The sequence below is a fragment of the Struthio camelus genome, chromosome 7 (assembly GCF_040807025.1).
Source record: "Struthio camelus isolate bStrCam1 chromosome 7, bStrCam1.hap1, whole genome shotgun sequence".
NCBI lineage: Eukaryota > Metazoa > Chordata > Aves > Struthioniformes > Struthionidae > Struthio > Struthio camelus.
In genome coordinates, this window is record NC_090948.1 from 1,067,053 (window position 1) to 1,090,748 (window position 23,696).

General features: G+C 38.7%; 2 protein-coding genes across 2 annotated transcripts in view; one reads left to right on the top strand and one right to left on the bottom strand.

The window, feature by feature from the left end:
• The first annotated feature begins 592 nt into the window (after window positions 1-592).
• Window positions 593-11,296, top strand: BNIP3 (BCL2 interacting protein 3). Its single transcript, XM_068951383.1, has 6 exons — window positions 593-780; window positions 3,858-4,041; window positions 5,192-5,276; window positions 7,913-8,019; window positions 8,128-8,277; window positions 10,306-11,296. The coding sequence occupies exons 1-6, from the start codon at window positions 744-746 to the stop codon at window positions 10,355-10,357; spliced, it is 615 nt and encodes a 204-aa protein (XP_068807484.1). The 5' UTR covers window positions 593-743; the 3' UTR covers window positions 10,358-11,296.
• A 2,679-nt stretch (window positions 11,297-13,975) lies between these two features.
• Window positions 13,976-23,696, bottom strand: part of PPP2R2D (protein phosphatase 2 regulatory subunit Bdelta) — a 38,902-nt gene continuing 29,181 nt past the window's right edge. The window contains exon 10 of the mRNA XM_068951382.1: window positions 13,976-22,985. Within this exon, the coding sequence (XP_068807483.1) occupies window positions 22,706-22,985 (280 nt within the window). The 3' untranslated portion in view covers window positions 13,976-22,705. The remainder of the gene's footprint in view (window positions 22,986-23,696) is intronic.

Genomic DNA, 23,696 nt, shown 5'->3' on the forward strand with positions numbered 1-23,696 from the left:
ATTAAAAAAAGAAATTATTATCCATTTTAAGGCTCTGTGCCACTAATGTGAGAGCTGTCAGAGATTGGTTTCAAGGCCACAGCTTGTGCTTTTGCAGATCAACTCTCTCCTGCATCTTCAAGCCAAAATATGGTCTCTAACACGTTAAATTGCCAAAACCATACAACAACAGCAGGTAGGACAGATACTTGAGCCAAAGCTGTTACATTAAATAGCTGTAAACAGTAATAAGAAGCATAAATGTACGTAACTAAAATTAACCGCTCCAGGGCTGATTGACCAGAACCTGCGCTGAAAGCCGCAGCGACCCGCAAGACAAGGCCCCGCGGGGCTGGGAGAAGTGGGTCTGGTGTCACCTCACAGCCCGGCTGCCACACTGCCCGGCGACGAACGCCCTTCCCGCCCTTCCCGCGCTCCCCAACGCCCGCCAACGCCCGCCAACGCCTCGCCCCCCTCACAGCCGGGGAGGGGAGGGGCGGGGCGGGGCCGCCGCGCCCCCAACGGCCCCGACGGCCCCGACGGCCGGGCGGCGGGGGAGGGGCGCGGCGGTGGCCAATGAGGCGGGCGCGGCCCCTGACGTCACGGCGGAGCAGCCCCCTCCCGTCAGCGCTGAGGCGGAGGGGCGGGGGGGGCGGTCAGTGCGTGTCGCGCCGCGCGGCCCAGCAGCGGCGCCGGCGGCAGCGGAGCCGAGCGGAGCCGAACCGAGCGGCGCGTCCCAGGGCCGGGCCGGGCCGGGTCGGGTCATGTCGCGCCTCAGCCCGCAGGAGGAGAATCTGCAGGGTAAGGGCAGCGGCGGGCCGGGCTGGCAGCGCGGTGCGGCGCGGGCCCCGCAGCCCGGCTGGGGGTCTGGGCGGGCGGCGCGGCCTCGCCTGTCCTGTGTCCCTGAAAGGTGCGAAATCTAAACTTGCCTCCCCCCCCCTTGGCGGTTCGTTTCTGCGCGGGGCAGAGGTGTTTTCCTGAGAAACGGAGGCCGCGGCCTAGTCCCGGACCGCCGCTGAGGCGTGCGGAACGGCCGGCAGCGCCTTGTAACGCCCGGGGCGTCGGAGCTGCCTTTAAGCGACCCCGAGGGCCTTCTTTCGCCGTTGTTAACGTCCCTAGGCAGGAAACGGGCGTTGCAGTCCTTCACCTGCGGCGTTTCTGTCAGGGCCGCCAAGGGGAAGGCGTCGAGCGCCGCTTCCTCGGGCGGTGCATCTAGTACGGGATAATATTTTCCTGATACAATGTTTTCCATGCATAACAACTGGATATAAATACTCGGTTTTCATTTAATAAGACCTTTCTTTCGTTAGTTTGTGATGTTGCAGCAATGCTGGCAGTAGTTTCTCAGAAAACTGTCTATGAACAGAGAAATTCAGAACTGATGGAACTCCAAAAGCGGTGGTATGAGAGTCTTGTACCCGGGACAGCTAGGTTAGGATAGATCCTCGTGAAATATGTGCACCCTGGTACAGAACCTTTGTTTTCAAAGGAAATGCCACCTGTTGAGAGTTTGGGATGTGCTTTTAAGGGAAAATCTAGGTCATTTGCATGTCTCTTGCATTTAGCAAGTGAATTTACGGTAGAGGTGAGACCCTTAGTGCAACTGCATATTCAGCTGTGATTTGGTTGGTGGTTTTAGCAGTTTACAGAGGCATGCTCTCTTCTCTCTATATATTTGGACTTTTCCTTTTTTATATTGTTCTTTGTTTCAGACATCCAACTCTCCAGTTTTGAAAGCTATGTCCTAAGAAATTAAGATTTCCTGAACTCATTTGGTGTCTTTTCTTTTGCTAATCTGTACTGCCACAGTGCGTCTGCTGGGCAAGAGCATCATATAACATAATTCTCAGTTAGGATCCTTCCCCATGACTCAGTCTGTTCAGTTTGCATTGCAGCATTACCCATGCTTGTATTGGTTTATATTTCCAACTTTATGAAAACATAGGCTATCTTTAAGTGATAAACAACTTAAACAGCAACTCAGTACAGTTGCACAACCCTAGTCACAAGAGTGTCTAAAAGAAAAATAAGAAAAAAAAAGGAAACATATTAAACATGCAGGCATTCTATGATTCTTCTGTTGTAATCTTTCTCTTCATGTTTTATCATACATTAACTGTGCTATATCCAAAAAGATTTCAGTTCAGTAACTTTAATTTGCTGTATGCAGCTGTTATGTGTGCCTATAGTGCTGATGGTTGTTGAAAAGTATTGTGGGAAGTGCACCTCAAGTCATATGCATCTTTAAAGGAAAAATAGCTTATAACCATGTATACAAATCATTACAATGCAGTACATGTAGCTATAATATACTACATATAATGTAGTACATGTACACGCTCCTCCATTTATTATCATAAATGAAGGAGCAGAAGCTGAGGTGGGATGTGAAGGGGCATCAGGAAGAAGGGCAGCAGTTAGATGATTCTCTCAAGGTAGCTGGTGCTAAGGCTCCAGTTAGACAGTATCCCTAATTTACACTTTGGTGGTTTTGATCATTCTTCTGATAACTCGGGATTTCATAAGTTGGGGCAGGGAAGAGTGTGTCTAGATATACAAACAAGCAGATAATGAGTCATTTAACAAGTTGTGGAGTAAAAGAGAGATTATCCAGAAAAATGTTTCTTCAGAAGTTAATAACCCAGAATGTTTCCATTCAAAAGATCTTGTGGTCTTGTGCATTTTAAGAGGAGAGAAAGTAATGTTAACAGAAACTGAGTAGTCTGGCTTCTTGCTGTTTCAGTTTTATTTTTGAACCTTAAATCTATTCACAACCAGAGTACCTTTCTGCTTTTACGGTTTATATGTTGCACTAGATCTGTTTATTAGCTTCTCTCCTGCATTACGTTATTCTTTTCTGTTCCTTTATTCCTTCTGCTGTTTTATTGACTTTAATTTGCTTTCTGAGCCCTGCCACAGTCTGTTTCTCTATTCCAATTCGTCTCTTAGCACTCGAGCAGGAACATTCCGAACGTGAATGTCCGCCTCTGTCCCTCCCTTTCCTTGTTTATGTCCTAGATCGCTTTTCTGTTGCGTTGACCAAAATTCACATAGTTCCACCTGCCTTCTTTCTCCTATTATTTAGTGCTGTATCTCCTTATTCCTATTCAGGCTTTTGAGCTTTGAAACGTGTCCTATGATGGGCACGATACTTTTCATCTACTTCTACTGTTGTCAAATTTTACATACATAAACTTTTGTATAGTAAATTCCATTGCTATTTATTTAAATAATATCCCAAGCTAATTTTATAAATGACAAAACAGATATGAGTCCTTTTGTGTGTTGGTTACTGCTAGCCCTGAAGAGAGTTGTTATTCAGAACGCTTTAAGAAGACAAAGCAACATGTGACCATCGATGTTAAAAATACTGCAAATAGCAACACATGATCTAGTCATTGCCACATACGCTCTATTGCCTAACAGTAAGACCTAAAAATATGTTTAGTGAAAAAAGGCTAAACAAAGCACAGTTAGACTGGAGTCTTGGTCCTAATATATTTTGAGTAAATTAATAACTAAACTTTGGCAGAGAAAGTCAGTCCTTGAGATTAGATTCTTAGGCTACCGTCGATGTTGAACAACAAAAATTACATATATCCCTCTGAATTAAAATAAAAGATTTTTAGCTTCAGAAACAGTCACACAGTATGGTGATCAGCTTCTTTTCAGTTCTGTGAGTCTTCCCAGTTTGCTAACAAAAGCACCTCCACATTTTGGCAGTTCATCATGTTTGTTAGCTGAGATATCAATGCCAGTACTTCTGGACGTCATATTGTAATATCACACTGGGGAGGATCAAGAGTCTTGTGTTCTACATGCCTTTTATGCAAAACCACTTGATTTATTCTGGTTCTGTTTTCAATTATGACACGCAGGTTCCTGGGTAGAACTCCACTTCAGCAGTAACGGAAGTGGTAGTGGAAACACAGTGACACCAACAAGCCAAGAGCAAGTACCAGCCTCTATTTCCATTCACAATGGTGACATGGAGAAAATACTCCTTGATGCTCAACATGAATCTGGACGAAGCAGTTCAAGAGAAAGTTCACACTGTGACAGGTAGACATAAAATGCTTTACTAAAAACAAAGTAAAGCTCACAATTACACAAAGCCATTTTTATGTATGAGAGGCAAAGACAGATATAGAAATGCATACACATACACACAAAGGGACAGGAAAACTTCATATTTAAAAGATGGGTATTTAAATGCTGAAGTAAGGCTTGGACAGAAGCCTGTCCTGAAACCAGGAAAAAGTTACAGGCAAGAGGACACTAGAAGACTTCTCACACCTCATGAAGATGACTTCTTGAGGTTTTGGTGTATCCTGACAAAGAAGTTGAGCAGCAGCAGTTGAACTTCCCATGGGCTTATTGATTATGGACAAGCAGTAGTCTTGTTCTAGTAGGAAAAAGAAAGAAAGAAAGAAAAAAAAAAAAGACTCGAGCCACTGTATGGCTGTTATTCTAAACAATCAGTCCTTGTGCAAGCAGTGTCAATGCCATTCTGCTTACGCTGCTGCCTGAAACGGGAGCGATAAAGGAAAAGATGATTAAAAAAACCAACTTGTGTTTTGTAAGGAGGTACATATAGTAAAGGAATTCTTAGATATCTAATCGCTTAAAAAAAATCCAATATCTAATTAACCAAATATACAGATTTCTGGAAGTATAATATAAAAAACTATATATCTGAGGCAAATTGTCAGCCACTGTTATTTATTCATTTGTTTGACTCTTCTGGGCTGGGAGGTCTGCAGCCTAAATTTTATTTAACCAGAGGAACTACAAGACTCAAGAAATGTACAGTAGGATGCAGAACCTCCAAGTTTCATCTGGCTAGCTCAAATTCAATCCAAAACCCACTATCATCCATCAGTTGCTGCCCAGTGTTACTGAGTAAGTAATGTGGGCCATAGCCACCTTACAGCCTCACAGGCATATCTTCACACTGCTGAAAACCAGCTCTGTGCAGCAAGGTTCTTGGCAGATTTAATTAGGAAATCAAAGATTAACTGAATATGATGGATGAATTACACTGTTAGGTGACAGATAATTGTTTTAGAGATTGTAGATCAGGGCACTATAGCTTCTTCGGGAGAGCTCACGTACAAGCTTCACTCACTAGCTTTTAGTTCACCCCATAAAGAATATCATCATGAAAAAATATAATGAGCTCTTTCTTACTTGTGCTTCTCTTTTTATCGAGCCCTCCTCGTTCCCAGACGCCTCAAGACAGTAACAGAGCTTTGGAAATAGAGAGTCACAGCAGTGGAGAAAAGAATAGCTTTCAGGTAAGAAGCTCACCTTGCTTTAGAGAATGAATCTGTTACTATCATAGTTTGAAAACCAGTATTAGAAACTAAAATATGAGCCTGATAATGCTCTTAGCATAAAGACTTAAGCAGCTGAGTAACTTAGTAACCTAGAATAAACTCTGCAGAATCAGGCTTTATGTGTACTTTTAAGAATATGATCTGCATAGACATTTTTTTTTTTCTTTAATGTTTCACCTGAGACTTTCAGAGGGATTTAGATGCCCTAACCTATTGTCTTTTAAAATGGCCTGGTTTTCAATGCCTCTTTCCAGCCACAAATCAAAATGTTCATCTTCAGAATCTACAGTACCTTTTAGGAAAAAAGATAGTCCAAAAGATAACCACTAGACTAGGATTGAAGAGAGCAGGATTCAACATCTTGCTAAGACTCCAACTTTTTGTGAGCTTGAGTCGTGTTCTGTATCGTGGTCCTCCCATGAAACGGGCATTTTTCTTCCCTACTTAATAGGTCAACTGTGAATAAAGTCTATCAGTGTTTGTAGGACAATTGGATTTTACATTGAGGTCTACATGGAACATATCAATGAGGCATGCATATGCATGCGTATATAGATAAACATTAACGTTGGGCAGATAACCTGCCATGCAGAAGTGTCCTCTTCTTTTGATTGCCAACTTGATATATGTCACAGAACTCCCATAATGAGATTTTACTTGCTTTAAATGTGCTGCCACAGGTGCACTATGAATTAAAAAAGAATAGATTTGACAGCAGCAAGAATTTCTAGTCACTTAAACATGACAGCCAATAAAATACTTTTGAAAGCAGTGCAGCAGCTTTATAATTCCAGTTCATTTCAATAACTAGTACTTAACAGGGACATTTCTACATACTGCTTTGAAAATTCACAATTATTTCCCATTCAACTGTGTACAATTTCTAAAATCTTAAGTCTTCACAGTAATTGGGTACTAGATTTAATATTAAAATTTTTACTTGCAAAACACTTTGAGGATAGAAGTATTAGAACAGCTTTAAGTAAATCTCCCTGCTCTTCCAAAGACTTCCTGTATTAGATAAATTGTTCTCCCTGCGCTGTTTCTGTGCAAAGAGATATTATTATTTTCTCTTTAAATTGATATGTTCTATACCTGTGACTGATTATTGCAAGGTTAGCAAATAGCAATCAAGATTTATATTTCACTGGGGGCCTCTACATCAAATAAATAACAGTGTATGATAGACTGGCAACAATCATCAGCATTAATAATTACTTGTGCCATGATGTACAATGTCATTCCTTTAATTCTTGTAAGAACTCGGCACCTTTACATCTTATTTTAAAAAGACTAATTTCTTCCATCACCTCCCTCTGTCTCAATTACCGTGATTTATCATTTGTAGGTTGGATGCGTGTTGAACATTCTCATCTCAGTGCCATCCTTGATGATCTCCTTGGCTGCCTGTAGTCATTTATAGATTGTCTTCTCAGTGTTATAAACTTTCTTTAAAAAAAGGAATGTCTTTGTGTTCAGTGCTTGTACAGCATTTAACACAGTGGGGTTTCAGTTTTTTATTAGAGTTTCTAAATTATACAGCTGTATAGATAATTTTGAGAACTGATTATATATTACATATAACATACTTGGTCCCACAGCTGCTTCTTTTCCCATATAAAACTCTTCAATCATCTCTACAGCTCTTACAGGAATCTAGCTGAATGGATTATCAGCTTTAGGTAAACTAAATACATATACCATGAATTGTTTCTATGTTATATTACATTATGTTGCATTTCATGTTACCAGAAAACTCCTCATATATTTAAAGTTCATTATGTTGACTATGAGATCACATAATCAAAAGTTATAAAAATGCCAGAAGTGTTTGTTGCCTGGACAATTTTACTTCTGTTCTTAAGTGTATGCGTGTATATATAACTATTTAAATCCTATGATCACATACTATTTTTATCACAAGACTTTGACTCAGTTTAATACATATGCAACAAGCTGCAAATTGCATTCTCCTTCAGTATTTATGCTATATTCACTTGAAAATGAAGCCACCGTTTTTTTGCTGCACAGATTTATGCAGATAGACCTGGCCTCACTTCATCTGTAGTCCAAGCTTCCTTGGTATGAACAAATGCTGGCCCAAAAGCCAAGTAGCTTCATTAGACTAGAATTAGTTTCATTTGGCTTGTATCAGAGATCTTCAGATCACATAAGTATGATATCCTTATAATTTTGAAGGCAAAATGAGAAGTTTCTTTTGCCAAACATCATTCAGATGTGTGGACTTCAGCTATTTTCAAATCCTTTATGTGAGGATGAAATACAAGGCTGTGGCGTTTTGTTTCCAGGGCAGACTTTACTTAAGCAAATATGGCATTTGGTCTCTTCTGTTCAAATCCTGCTCTGAAGAGAGGATAAAGACCCCTTCCCCCACCCCAGAGTCTTTAGCTAGCATCTAAATACTTTACTACAAGCAATACAGAAAAATCATACTGGGAAGAGATGGGAAAAGTGAGTTCCAAAGGTAAAATCTAGCATGTGGGCTTAGACACAGGACACGAGTTGTTTTGCCATAATAATTGCCTAGCCATAAATAGTCCAGTGTATTGTTTGATAATGTTTCTTTGTTTTAGTCTGAAGAAGATTTCCTTGAAAGGAGGAAAGAAGTAGAAAGGCTCTTGAAGAAAAATGCAGACTGGATTTGGGACTGGTCCAGCAGGCCTGAGAACATCCCACCAAAGTGAGTGCTGCCAGTATTTCTGGATGAACTCAGATATGGCTTTTACTTCTGCAGGTCTAAACACATATTCATTAAATGTTGTGTTTATATTTTCTTCCTCAAAACTAGGGAATTCCTCCTGAAACATCCCAGGCGCACAGCCACTCTCAGCATGAGAAATACAAGCGTAATGAAGAAAGGGGGCATATTCTCAGCAGAATTTTTAAAGGTTTTCCTTCCATCTCTGCTTCTTTCTCATCTGCTTGCCATTGGACTAGGGTAAGTTTACGTTTAAAAAAGAAGCACTTCCATTGTGAATTTTTTACCTCTTCTCTGAGGCCTAATTTTCACTCCTGGTTCCCTCTTTGTCTAAAAAGATAAGTGGTACACTTTTCTCCAGAAAAGGGCAACGACTAGTTTTTCCAGAAAGTGTTTCCTACCTGGCTGCTTGTGGTATTGCTGAATGTATCAAGCGTTCCTTCTCAGCTTTTCTTGCTAGTTAAGAACTTTTCAAAAGGAGACACAGTTTAAATATATATGAACTATAATTATAATTACATAATATTCAGTTCCATGGGAGGATTGAGTTTTAATCTAAAAACTAATTGCAAAGGAAGAAATGATTATCATATTTTAAAATTCCACAAAACAGGAATTGATTTTTCTTTAGATGATTAAGGGTTCAGATTGTCCTTCTCCTTTAAAAATATCTACAGGATGCAAACTAAAGTGAAGAGATTAAATGTCTTTTAGTCAGGAGCAGAGTTTGCCTTTACCTAAGCATGCCAGATTCCTAGATACCTGCAAAGAACATTGGGAGTCTAAGCATATCTGTCTCTCTCCCATGAGTGCGCTTTACCACACAAGAGGGCTTTGGGGTAGAGTCCTGAGGAGATGCCCATTTTCCAGAGAACCTTCCCTTAGCTCTGGTCCTGCTCTTTCTCTGCTCGCTCACTTGCATAGATCCTGAACCCTTATCAAGGCTGCAAAAATTTAGAGTGAGGGGGATGCAAGAGACAGAATGCCTCAAATTCTGTCTTTTAGGGAAATAAAGCAAGTCGTTTATTACTTAAAGCATAAGAGCTAGTTCTAATTTAACACACCAAATGAAAAATAGTTGTGTTCTTGAAAAGTTGGTAAAGATTAGGATCAGATGCAACATAAGCATGCCAATACTATTTACATGAATCTCAGTCCCAGCTTTTCAGTATTTCTTCCTAAGTATAATTTTCTTATTCTTTCTTTTGAAACATACAGTTTGGCAGGTTAGCAGGGCCAGACAACGTACAGGAGAAACGAGTTCTAAGGAACAAATGTTTCACTAGCATGCACGCAGCCTTGGAAAAGTAGACAGGAGGACTATGCAACTACAGTAATCAGAAAGAAGGACAAGCCCTGTCTTTATCTTAGACTTTTAGAATGCATAGCTGGGGGGTGCATGAAGGCACCGATGATCTTCCTATTCAAAAAAATCAAGATCTCATCCACATAATATTGTGGAAACAGCATGAAACCAATTCAACTTTCTTACCTCCTTCCAAAATTAAGATGAGTAACTGCACAACACAGAACAAAAGCATACTGCAGTTTTCCTTTCAAAATGAGCCCAAGTTTTGTAATGTTAAGTATTTACTTTCTTCTTGGTGTCTTCCACCGTTGCTACAATCTTGCAGCATTCCAATTCAGTAAAGAATAGCTAACACAATAATCATTTTTCATAAAGTGCTTAATGTAAAAGCAGTTTAAATAATTACACTTCAAAATAGTCATTTCTTTAAGCTGCAGAAAGTAAATGAATATAAGACATAGGGCGTTTGTGAAGGCATACCAAGATGGGAAATGACGACTGAAAAAATAGTAAGAAGTACATGAAGATGACAGTAAAATGAGGTGTTTAGAAATGTTAATGTTTTTCCTTTTGTCATCTTACTTATTTAGCAAATAGAAAAAATTAACAAGATAATCGACTTCAGAAAACTCCTGAAGCAACATGATCTTGTTAATGGCATACTTACCTGACTTTTGCATTCCTAAAACTAAACAGGTATAACAGCTTACACAGAATAATTCTGCCTTAGAATATAGGGAGCGTTACCAGACAAGGGTAAGCAACTGAAAAGCGAGTTTTATGATAGACACTTTGTTTTGCTGTCTTAATTAGAGCAGGCACTGCTGCTCCTGCTGCAAATTACGTACCTAGTAATCTGATGGGGGGGGGGGGAGGGGAGAGGAAGTGTTCCTTAAAAGCTCTACATTCCTTTTAAAATGAAACGCAGTGCTTACTGACCATACATTGTTGGCCCTCAGGATTTACATTGGAAGACGCCTTACAACCACAGCTTCAAGCAGTACTTTTTAAGGCAGGTGAAATCCAGTTTCAAGGCGAGGAAAATATTCATCTGGGAATACAAGAGGTGAACAGCAGAAACTTACATGCTAGCAATAGCTACATGATCCGTGTGCATCTGTTCCGTAAACGTCGTGTTCCTAGTTTAGTAAGAGTGAGAGAAGAGATGCTAAAGCTAAGGTATAACAACATATAGTCTTCTGGATCAATTATAAAGCATGTTTCAGACAGATTAACAGCTGCTATATTGCTTCATAGTAAAATATCTTTGAAAATCAAAAAAACGTGATGCTTAAAAACAAAACCTTAGCTTTAATATAGCAATCGCGATTCAGCTAGATCTTCATCCGAATTGCTGTTTCTTTATACTTCATAAATGCAATATTCTTCACTGCTGATGTAATCATGACAATAAGGGATTCGCCCAAAAGAATGTGTGGCCTTATGTAACATAAACAGTGATTCAGAGAAAGCTTTTACCTCATTTGAGGCAATTCCTCATTTGCTTAAGATTTTGCTTAGCTCTTTTTTCATTTTATGTGAGACCTGAAATGTTAAGAGACACGATCAGCTTGAATAAACTAACATATCTCTAAAACTTCACCAGTTTTTATTAGTTCAGAATATGATCTACAGCAGCCTAAATTATTTGAACCTTTGTGTCCAATAGTTTTTTGGCAAAGGCTGTTACTTAACTCATAAATTAATAGAAGTTCCTTCTGTTGTTTCTTCTTGCAGACCAGTGCTTCAGTCTTTTTATCTGCAAAATAATAAACTTGCATCTTAAACTTGCCTCATCCCTGTATAGATTTGAAAAAGTTTGCTTGCTTATTTGTTTTATTAAGGGAATGCATTTTCATTCAATAATTTTATCTTGTTTAATGAAAAACCACAGATGTTTGCCAAATTATCATAAGTTTTATATGTTTAAATAAAAAGGTTCCTCATGGATGCAGTTTTCTTTTTTCTCTAAGCATTTAAAAATAATTGCTGAAAACAGTGTTAGATATCATACAAAGAGCCCTGTCTATTGTCCTCTAAAGCAGGACAGTTTCACACTAAATTTATTGGCATGACTGGCAACTCAGTAAGAAGTTTTTACATAAAAAAAATTTCATTGCCAGTTCTTAACTTTGAATAATGCTAAGCTGTCACTGGAAGCCAATCAGTAAATAAGTCACTGAACTTTCAAAGATATGTTTTACTTTGTACCAGCATTATCATTTAAAAATAAACTTGCTTTCTACTTAGCATGGTTGCAGGACAAAAACGGAGTTGTTCTTCTGTGCTCAAAAGAGAACTGCAATGTTCATTAAAAAAAAAAAAAATTTGCTTATCAGTTAGGGGGGCACCTTGTAATACCATAGAGGGTTCGTGCCCTGTCATCAAATCACATCATCACAGGTGGAGTAGGCTGTTGTTACACAGGCAAAACAGTGGCCTTATGTGGGCTGCAGTCCAGCAGAGAGACATGCTTAACTTTCCATAGGATTGCTTCTATAGAGGCCATTGGAAATTCTCACATGTATTAATTTAAGCACATACCATTTATAGGAAGAACAGGTTCTGTCTTTGCATACTGTATATCTATGTATACAAGAGAACTCCATTTACAGGATTATTTTATTTCTGAATAATATTTACGATAGAACAAGCATGTGATATGAGATACAAATAACTAACTACAGTCTCAGTTGAGCCATGCGTGAACAATCAGTTGATAAATTCCTTGCATATATCTTGTAATTAGGAGCAAAACTGCAGTGGAATTAAACCTGTTTAAAATAGTCAGTGTTCTCCCAAAACAGTATTAAAAACACATTGATATTTGGTAGTTCAGTCAGCTTCTTCCTCCCCCTTGATAAAAGAGTAAGAATTGTGTTTTTTTAAATGCACTACTATGTATAAATTTAAAGAAAATATAGATTGCATAAAAATACTGCTAGAAAACCCACCAGCTCCTTTCATAGTGCTTTCTAGCCATAATCCCTTGTTACCGTGACCACAACTCCAGCATTCTTTCCTTCAGTGACTAAATTCTCTCTGGTATGGTGAGAAGTCTTGACTATTTGCAATATTCTTTCATCCCAGAGGCGTTTGCAGATGGTCAGCTTTTTTCAGATTATGCACAATGAATGAAAGTTTTTAGAAGTCGTTATACATTTACTTTTTACTCCTCCTTAATTTATATTGAAAGAAAAGAAAGCAAAGTATCAGGGGTACTAATGATGTACTCAGTACCCGGAGCTCTTTGACTTACACAAGGATCATAAAGACATTATCACTTTATTTACCCACATTTTTAGGATCCTCATTCAGACAACCTACCAGTCAATATATTATCCACTGTATTCATATAACATGCCAAAGGTGACTGGTACTCAACTTCAGAAAAAGCAACATTGTATAACACTTACAATCATCACCTGGGGGACTTCTGTATCAGAGGTTTATATCTTTAGTAGCAAATTCTTAGGCTGCCCTGAGCCAAACTAAATCAATATATAATTATTTTTAACAAGACTAAAAGAAGCAACGGTCACCACGGTTTCATTAAACTAACAAATGTTTAACATAATTACTGAAATACTGGTTAAGACATTTTTACAGATCTATATCCGTTTTCTATGGTCAAGTGTTTGTCTTTTGCCTATGCGTTTTCAATGTTGATTTCTGTGATACTTGCAAAGTTTGTATGAGGCATCTATCATCAACAGCGTTATCGTGCACAGGTCTCTCAAAAAACAACAGTGGAAAAGTCGTGTACTGAAAGATATGGTCTAGAAATCTCTTAATATGCTAGTAATTCACAAAAATTGCACTGAAGACTTAGCCATTTTATCCTCATATGTAATACCACAGGAAACAAAATTCAATCAGCAGTGTTGCACCTCAACTAATTTTCTTTTAAAAAGCCCTCAATAGTCATAAATAATAGACATAAATAAGTAGCACTTTTAGGAACAGCACAGTTTCAGTATGAAGAGCTTTATTTTTTTACAGAGACAAGAAGAAAGAACTTATTTCCAAGTTTAACTTACAGGCATCCAAACAGTCTAGACAGTCCCGTTTTCTCTTCTTCCACTTTGGATTCTTGGGACAGCTCGTTCTCCTCCAGATGCTCAGCCTTGCCAAGTCGGGTGCTTTCTAGAGCACTTCGGGTGGGTTTCATCCTTCCTGATGTAGGTCGCACACAAAGAACATACAAGAGGACTCTTCTGGATCCTGCAGGCACAGAGTAGAAAACAGTACTTAGAGTTTTGTAGGTGCAACTGATAAATACAGCATTGTTCTTCAGGTTACAAAATATGATCTGAAGGTTTGGGACAGGTCCTCAATCGCTAAGGTTATCCATCTGGAAATTAATCGGATATGGAAAACAGAAATCAAGCACTTGGGGAAGTAACTTTTGGAGAACTTGGCTGCAGGAATAAATATGCATGGCAGCTGCCTAAAGGTTTTACAGAATGAAGATATTACTGCCTTTCCCAGCAAATATTCACAGAAATCATTATTAGTGGGAGGCAGAACTTAGAAATCGGCTCACTTCTGCTCAAAGCATGCAGTGGTTCACGTTACAAACTAACAGTGGAAATATTAGCACAGGCATTGAGGCTAGGGAAGGCATCTGTCTTGCTCTGCCTTCTGTTCAACATTCATGCCAGGAACATGCACTATACAGAAAAGAACTATTACATTGCTGATACATGGTCTTGATTTTGGAAAGGCGGATTCCAAGACTTCCTTCCATTCACCTGCTGAAACTCAGAATTGACGCTTTATCAGTTTTAGACGCTTGATTCACAAGAACTTTAAAATGGCTGAAAAGCTATTGCCCTTCAACATGAGAATTTAAAATAACTAAAGAACTACTACTCCAGCATTAGCTGGACAATTGCCTAACTATGTCTCTAACGCGCTGAGCTGGCATAACCTGCGACTCCATAGCATTGTGCTATCTCGGTTGTTAAAGGCCCACAGGACTTTGTGACCGCAGAGGCTAGGGCGGGATGGGGAGAGGGGCAAAGGGAGGAACTCACTACAGAAAATCCATGAAAGATGGACACAAGATTTGTGTGGACACAACCACACAGATTTTGTTAAGGCACCAGAGAGCTTTAGCCAGAGTACACACTCAGAAGGAAGACTGTGCTATTCAAAGCAACGTTTGTCATGGTCTTTTTTAATGTTCTCAGGCTTAACCAGCTTACGCCACAGGCGGTGGGGAACAGGTGCAGGGCCCACCGAGGAATCACAGCATGCATAGCTTTACGCAAGAAATACTGTCACTGAGGCTGCGGTATAAAACAAAACAAAACAAAAAAAACCTTACCAAACAAAAAGGAAGTCATGAAAAAATTATTATGAATCCAGGCATTTTCTACAGTCTCTTTTATCAACGGCTTTCCAAGGCATGCAGGAGAAGGCCGTTCTTTCTCCAGAAGCCTAGCAACTTAGCTGAGCAGCAAGCAGTTTGTTGCAGTTTTAAAGTAGTTTTTCTACATGGGTTTAAAGCTTTGTATTTTCGCATGCTTTGCTTTACTAGTGGGATGTTATATCACCAGCAGCAAAGAGTAGGCTCAAAGGCTCAAGCCATCGGGTACTGGAAATCAAACTGCAACACATATCGGTATACTTGCCAAGCTGACTGCTCCTGAGACACATGGGATGCATTGGCATGTATCATTTGCAGCTGCGGAGGACACTGAGGATGGTCACTGCCTGGGTCTGTGGTAAGCTTACTGTACAAGGGCCACCATCAGACATCAGTGAAGGTAAAGACAGTAGTTGAGCTCTAAGAACAACAGTTTCTACGATGACAGCACAGAAGTGACTTACTACAAAAATCAGTTACTGCTATTTCTACAGGCTCTTTCTACATCTTTCATACTCTGCAGTGTTCAGAGAAGGAGATTCACTTCGAGGAGCCTCTCATTAACACTTTCTGGAGTGGGACATGTTCTCTGTCATGTGTCTGAGGAAAGCTGCAGAGCTGAAGAGCCTCCCACAGCATCCCACTTCTCCCAGTTGTCATGCTATTCACTTCAAGGACAACAATTTTATGGTTTCCACAAGCTAAAGTTATAGATTTGAAGAAACATAACTGAAATCACTTAATTCAGCCACATCCATAATTGGGTTGATCAGATGTGCATGATACAAAATCAGTGGGGAGCCACTACATTGGCACATGGGAACAGGTGGCAATATTGGAGAACCCAAGTGATTGACCACCCATCAGTCAGATCATTTTCAATACAAAGCTATGGCTTACAACTTGGTTTAGATGCTGGTAATAATACTTGCTTCGTAATACCCGAGGGACTGGAATTGGGCAGAAATTAGCATCAAGGAGCGGAGGGAGATTTGCGAAGTACTGATGCTTCCTCTAGAGAGCGTCTAGGGGAAGAGGAGAGAGAGAGGAGTTAGCTCCCAGACATAAATCAGGACAGGGTTTTACTGGTGGGCTATTCACACACCAACTACTCCTCTGTTAGAAGCTATGCCAACTGCAGAAGCTTGTCTGTGCCAAAGGTATGGGTGGGGTAGGGAAATCACTCTACTCCGAGATGAAGATGAGAGCTTGGAGTTGAAGTTAGGAGTGCTATGCTCTTGAGATGGCTCCCTCAGTCCCACCTTTTCATCATTACTCATGACCAGAGATGGCTTAAGTCTTACAGCACAATGGCTGTTACACCCTTATTTATAGCACATATACTTCACGTCTGCATTTCTACAAATAACTTGTCTGTCCAGCCAGTCGTCGAAACAAAGGGGTCACCGTGTTACTCAGGAGTACTTGAAAAAGAACATGCTAACATGACCTCGTTTCATTTGGTTCAGATTTCTCAAGCCTTTTTTGATTCCTGCTTTACAAGTCCCTCTTCCCCTCCCAAATTAAAAGCATCAAAACAGCTTCACATTCACCTTTGAGGAACAGCAATAGCTATATATTTGCTTTGGCTTTCACAAGGGTTTCTTAGCTACAGCTAGGGTAGAAAGATGTATGAAAACATTTGTTTTCTATATATTCTATTCTTTCTGATATATGGAAAAAAAAGTTTTTTTAGCAGCCATCATCATCATGCATTTTAGTTGTCACTGTTAGAAGAAATACATTACAAGGGTGAATTAGAAGAAGTTAGTAGAAGAACTGCTACCCCATACAGTTTCCTTCCTAGGAACAATGCTGAAGTGGCAATACATTAACCTAAAAACAGGCAAGTATCACTTCGCCTTTTTTCCTTTCTGGATTTGTTAACTTTCACACAGACGCAAAGACAACCAACTTACTTTAAACCGCAGGCCAACCAACCAACAAAACTGTCTCTATTTGTATGCCACTCTAATTGCTTAAAGCAAAACGCTTGCTAAATAAGCATTTTGAAATATTATGCAAAACAGTAAAATTAATACTAATCAAGGCTTACTATGGCTTCTTAACACTAGTTTTATAAGCATTACAAAGTCAGGCCAAAAATGTCATAACAGGAAAGACCTCTGTTTCACAAAGGCGTTAACTAGACAGTTATATATATGTCCAATCAATGGACACAAAGGTAGGCAGGCATTAGCGTGTCCCGTGGTCTCCACAGCAAATGTGTTGTGTTAGCTGTTTATATACATTTGGATACAACACCTTTGTATATGAATACAACTTAATTTTGAGCGTCTAGAAAAAGCCTCATACATTTTTGCATTGAGTTACAGCTCTTTCTTCTGAATATTCAGACACCAGACAACCATCATTCAAAACAGCGAACAGTTTTGAATAGGCCTGTTTCTCTAAACTAAGGACTGATTAACACGTGGACCAATTTTACCTGTGTTATGTCTGGCTAGAGCAATGTTTAAAGACTCTGGATGCAAAGAATAGGACCACAATGTACTGTGAAAAAGGAGGTATTTTAAATACAGCTGATCAATTTATATCATGCTGAAGACTAATGATCTGCAAAGAGCAGCTTCTGGCTCCCCCTCTCCTACCCCTCACTGCCTCCAGCCTTCTGACTATATTTGGCGTTTGCAAGGTGGAGAGATCAAACAGAAAGAGTAGCGACTCACTAAATTTTCCAAGACAAATTTCTTAAACGTTTCCCTAAAGTACTTCCTTGTGAATTTGGATGCACAGGGCTTTTGATCCTGACTACAGCCTGTGATCACAACTAGACACCCAGTGACTACTCGGCTGTGAATTACTGTTCACAAGAAGCTGTTCGCTTATCTTCAAGTTTTCATTCATTGAAAATGGGGGGATTGTCCCCCACCCTCAAACAACAATATCTAGATAACCACAGCTTAAGTGATGGATCCTCACTGTTACTGTCCCTGAAACCATTCTAATAGCCAGCAGTTAAAATATTTGAGAAGAGGGAAAAAAAATTATTGAGTGATGCAGGAGTAATTTTGGACATAGGAAAGTATTCCTCGCTCCCCTTTCTGTAATTTCAGGACTGGGCAGTTGCATGGGAAAGAACTTGCATGCCTCTGTCACAGAGGGTCTGAAAGGTTACTTAATTTCTAGATATGGCCTTTGGATAGGGTATAAAACAAGGACCTTCGGTCAAAAACCGGACAGAAATGATTTATCTGACTCTTGAACCTAGAAATAGCACTTCCTAGGAACAACAGCATATTACAAAAGCCTTTGTGAGAAGGACCATACAAAGTCCTTTTCAAGCTTGAAAAGGACAAAAAAATTTAACATTTAACAATTTAACAGTCCCCACTGAGCAGTAAGCTTTCTTTACAAAGGCAAGGTCTGTTTTTGTCCTTTTAGCTTTTAGAGCATAACGGCCTTACCTTAGAGCACGTTCGCTGTGAGGATCTCCATCCTAGTGGTTGAAGCTCCAGCAGCTCAGTCCTCCCTTCCTACTGGAGAGGAAGCAGCGCACATCAGTCCAACACAAAGCCTGGGACTCTGAAAGACAAGAGCCATCCACCTGGGGAGCAGGGCAGAGCTCTTGCTCTGAACCCCTGAGGACTTCCTACTGGATCTTGCGAGCTTGACCCAATGCTCGAAGCACTCCTCTGTGCTGGAGGCAGAGGCAGATCATGTGAGAAGTGCCACACCTGAGAAGACAGATGATTATGGCCTTGCTTTGTACAGTGGAGAGAGATTTAAAAAAAAAAAGATGAACTGAAAATGCTACTTCTACCCCACAGAGAATGAAGTTACTAAGCAAAATAATTAAGATACCAAACCATGGAGGAAAACCCTTAAGACTGAGATAGTAGCTGGCAGTTAGTCCCTGGAGTTTTAGTAAAACATTTTATAGCCTCAAAATCCCACCACATATAGCAGGCATGATCCATTAACAACAAATAAGAAAGGAGGCTGAGCAGCACAAAAAACTTTTCCCTCCCTTCCCTTTTTTTTTTTTTTTTTTTTTTTTTTTTAAACCAGGAAGGCCAACAACTTGAGAAACAACATGTTCTTCCACAGAACTTGAAACGTCTTATCAGTCTGAATGAAGACTGTCACGGGAGAAATTAAAACCCTCACAAAATTCCAACACATGTAATCTGTGCTTACTAACATAGCTAAACTCCAAACTGGGCACGAGAGAATTTCAGTCCTTACCTAAGGACACTAGTTCCTTCAGTTTAACTCTCCAGTCTAGCTACTAATCTGCAACTGAAGTTCTTCATACCCTGCAGATTTAAGTTAACATAGGTATCAGTCTTCTCTGAACTTCCTCTTCTGATTTCCTTTACCCAAGAAATTAAAGTACAAATTAAGTGACTGGAACTGTTAGGAAGCACAGTTTATTCATAAGCACAGCATTTCAAAATCCACGCATTTTAATCATTCGTCATTATACATTATATGCACTTTCAGAAGAGAGACAAAAATAATATGTATTATGTCTACAGTTTAAGGTAACTCAGCTCTGCCAAGTATCAGTTTTTGCATTGTTAGCTATGGACGCTACTCAGCTTAGTTGGCTTTTTCTAAATGCGAGTGCTTCTCTCCTTTGTTCCTTCCTGTACTCTACAACATGTAACTGAAGGTCAGCATCTAAATGAACATAATCACGTGCATGGAGTTTGATTTCCTTGACTCTGAAAAACATCGACTCCATGTTCTGCTTTTCAGAGACTATGTATCAACTTCGGGGGGGGGAGGGGGAAGAAATCAAGCCCTCAGTAGAGGCACTTAAGGCTATATTTACTTATTTAACCTTATGAATTTGTTTTTTTTTCAGAGCCACTCAGCATTTTCATAAGAAATTCAGGATTTTTTTGTTTGTATGTTTTTCTGTATGGTTGGACTGACATAGCAAAATGACAATGAAAATTAAAGTTTAATCTTAAATCGCATTTTTTCCAATTGTAAAAATTAGCCCGAGAGGAAGTAACAGAACTTTCAGCAGGTTGTTAGTCTTCCTCTCAGTGCTTTATCATCTCCTAATGAGTGTAACAGTTATCACAGATGCCCACATTCTGCTTACTACGGAGCAATTATGCTGACAATTTAAAACATATGCATAAGTGAAGAGAGGACTACACAAAAGAGTAAAACATTAAACTATTTCTCAAGTTTACAAAAACAGTCTTTGATACAGTGCTCGTTAAAACCTAAATAACTGGGTATTATCAATATCTTCATATCAAAACAAACAATTGGTTAGAAGTTTCACAAAACAAACAATTGGTTAGAAGTTTCAAAATCTTACCTGTATATGCTAGTACAGATCGTTTCAGCTGTTCTACTTGAACAGATTTCTCTCTCCTGAAGTTATTTCAATTGCAAGAAATATTTCCAAAACAGTAGTTTCATACTTTTTATAGAGCTGACAACCTGCCAGAATGCGTGTGTAGAGATTTTAAAGCATTAATGCCAAATACCATATATCTAATGCTAATGCAATATTCCTATTGTTTGTGTTATAGATTCTTCATTTATAAAATATACTATTTCCTAGAAATCAACTGTTCAGAGTATTTATGTACTAGGAATACTGCGGTGCTCTTAAAAACTGGTAACAAAAGTTAGAAAGATGTGATCAAGACTATTTCAACTTGAGTGAACTTTTACAAACCACTTACAAATACCTAGATGTTACTTATTTCATTGATCTCTTTACGGTGGTTTTATGCAAATGGCTAAAACTGAAAGAATGATAATTTTATCAGGTCAAACTAACAATAAAATTTGTTTTTAAATAAAATGAATGATGAAAATTTCATGAATCAAAAACTATTTAATTGAAAGAGGTACAAGCAGATCATGGTTTTTTTATATAATAGAAGATTTTATCATATCCTTTTTCTTTTTACTCATATTCCACTTACATTTGCTGAAAAAATAGATCAAAAATAGACAGCACTGATATATTCACCAAATATGAACAGACAGCTTTCTGAGTTAGAGGTACGACCGTTCAAAAACTAACCATTTAAAATAGAAATACAAACAACCTTCAGGTTGGCTAATTTGGCCAATTATCTCACAAAAGGAAAAAAAAAAGTTGTCAAAATACACAAAGCAAGTCCAGGTAAACATTTAAAATTTATTAAACTTTTTGGTCAAAATAATTGAACAAGTATGTACAATCCCATTTTATTAGCTCTATTAGGTATTTCAGGAACAAGGTCAAATCTAATGCTTTAATGACCCAGAAGTTCCACATTTCAAGATTTGCAAATAGTGTCACAACCAATATACAGTATAAGTTTTTTTTTTTTTTTAAATTTAAACTTTATTTGTAGAACCTCAAAGTTAGTTGTTGTACTTACTAGCTTACTGTGAACAAGAGTGGCACTCTATGGACATTAATTGAGAGGGTAGGAAAAGAGACATTTTGCTCTTGCATATGCATATCTGATTTAGTAATCATAATACACCTTCATTTTATTAAAAATGGAGTGTAAACCACACTTCTGTATTTCCTCTGGGAATCTCAAAGGATCTAACTTTTCATAAAGAATTTCTAATTTGCAGGCACATTTTATAGACTGCAGCTTCTAGCCACTTGATGCTACTAAAACGTGCTGCAATAATTTCAGGAACAATTTTACACCCATGCAAGTCTAGAGAAGGTTGAATGAATGAATTTTAGGCCTCTTTGGAGAGAGAAAAAAAAAAAAGTACCTAAGGCTTTTAAAAAAAAAAAGTTAGCAATAACAGAGATACAGTAACAAATGCAGGAAACATCAGCTTGCATTTTCAGTATTTTCCAACCTCTTGGTACTAAAGTCAGAACGTGCTAAAACGTATTAAGCTGTGTTGCTGCTTGACATAATCAAGATAATTTTTTTTTTGCTGGCTTGAACTGCAATGTGAAATATAATATATTATGCCAAATATTTAAAATAAATCATATCTTCAAGACAAATACTAAAAAGGTTAAAAAACATAATGCACATAAGGTATGTCTCTAACATTAAGAGGCATCAGACAAACCGAGTTTTCATCTTCAAAGAAGAAATTTTGTTAAATGTTTTGTTTTCCTTTCTGTGCAAGGCAGTCACTTTCTATTAAGGCTGTGGATATCTTTCTACTAACCTTTTCAATCTCCTACTTGGTATGCAGATAGCATTTTACAAAAACAGTGCAACTTAAACTAAATGACAATTTTATGGAAACTAAATTCAGAATTTGAAATACTACACAAAAATGTTCAATCAGTCTGCCAAAAATCAGTGTTTTGGGACAAATATTGTCAAATCTGCCCATCAGAATTATTTTGCACAATCTCAGTACATGCAATAAAAAAAATAAAAAGACTGAATACATACCTTCAGATTTAAAAACACTTTTTATAGCTTGTTATTTTATTAAGTGGTTTACACCAGAAGGTGTGGTTATAGATACAGTTGGTGAGTAAATATTCATGGAAACCTGTCTACGAACCCAACTCAAGACCTACCTAAGTGCTCAAAGGTAAAAACACCTAAGCCTAGATACAGGCCAGAGGAGGAATGTTTACAGGCATTAAGCACAATATATGTTTCAAAAGGCCCAAATATTACAGCAGAGAAAGAGCGAGAGAGATAGAAATTACATTTTTATGACAACTTTTCTTCTTGGGTGTTAAATTTTTGGTCTATAAACTGGAAAGGAAGGCTCAGACAAATAAATACATTTGTTTTGAGTATTGGCCTTATTGAGCACTGTCCATCAATTCTGCTTCTAGAGGGTTTCTCAGAAAACTGCAACTCATGCTCCCTACCCCCGCTGAAGGCAGAACTACACCATGAACTCAAAAAACAGGCCAGATTCTCTCCTTTATCTAAAGGGAAGTAAGTGCATCAATGTTCTTCACTGGTAGGACAACAAGGCCTTCTCTTTTACAGATAAACAACTGAGCTTAACTATGCAAGAAGACAACTCTGTCCTCAAGTGAGTTATCTTTAGTTAATTTTGTCCTGGAATATATACAAATTATTGGTGGCAGCTACAGCAATGATGTTCTCCATGGGATGCCATGCTGTATGAAGAATCTTCTTGTTGAAGTCCAGACTGTCAACGCTTATTTCATCTTTCTTTCTTTTACCACCCGAACACACTTTACGTGGCTTTAAGATGGCACGAGGTTTGCTGCTCTCCCTGGATGCTTCCAAAGTGATATCCCGTCGCGTGTTCCGGTCAAACATTCTAAAGAAATTGTTGTACGATCCAGTCATGATAGCACTGTTTAAAAACAGAAGAAAGAAATCTTCTATAATTGTCTCCAGAAATAATATTCCATCCTATCTTGTCTTACACACAAGGTGACTGTCAGATCAAGTTCACTGGTAAAGTGCATTTGGCATGATGCATTTTTCCTCTCTCATATATACTTTTCTTCAGCTCCGTTCAGGCATTAGTACGCTCCCACTCCACCACTTTTTCTTCAAGGTCTTGTCCTGGGGTCCCCCCCTCCTTCCACCAGTATTCAGCAGCACTCTTAGCCTTAATGTGAGAAAAGTGGGCTTTCCTATTCCTACTCTATATTTTTATCCTGCAGCACTGGAAGTCATGGTGGAAGCAAAGGCCTTGGAAAACTACTTACTTTAAGCACAGTATCGTCTATACAAGTCCCTTCCTCTGCACAGTACACATGCTGACCATGAACAAATGTATTAATCACAGAAATTTTTCCTTGAATCACAGAAAGAAACCCCTTACGTGAATACATGATGCAGCCCTTCAGAAACAATTTAGGCTCACTATACAGTACCAAACTTGCTTCTGAATAGGGCAGAAAAAATTTGCTTCTTAAAAATGCTTTCAAGTATCTAACTTCCAATGAATAGCTTGCTTGTAGCTTTCGCAAAACAGTTTGTTTGAAACTTAGGCTTCAGTATTCATTTTTTGTGTGTATGAACACTTATCTCCTACCACCTGAAACTGAAAAAGTCA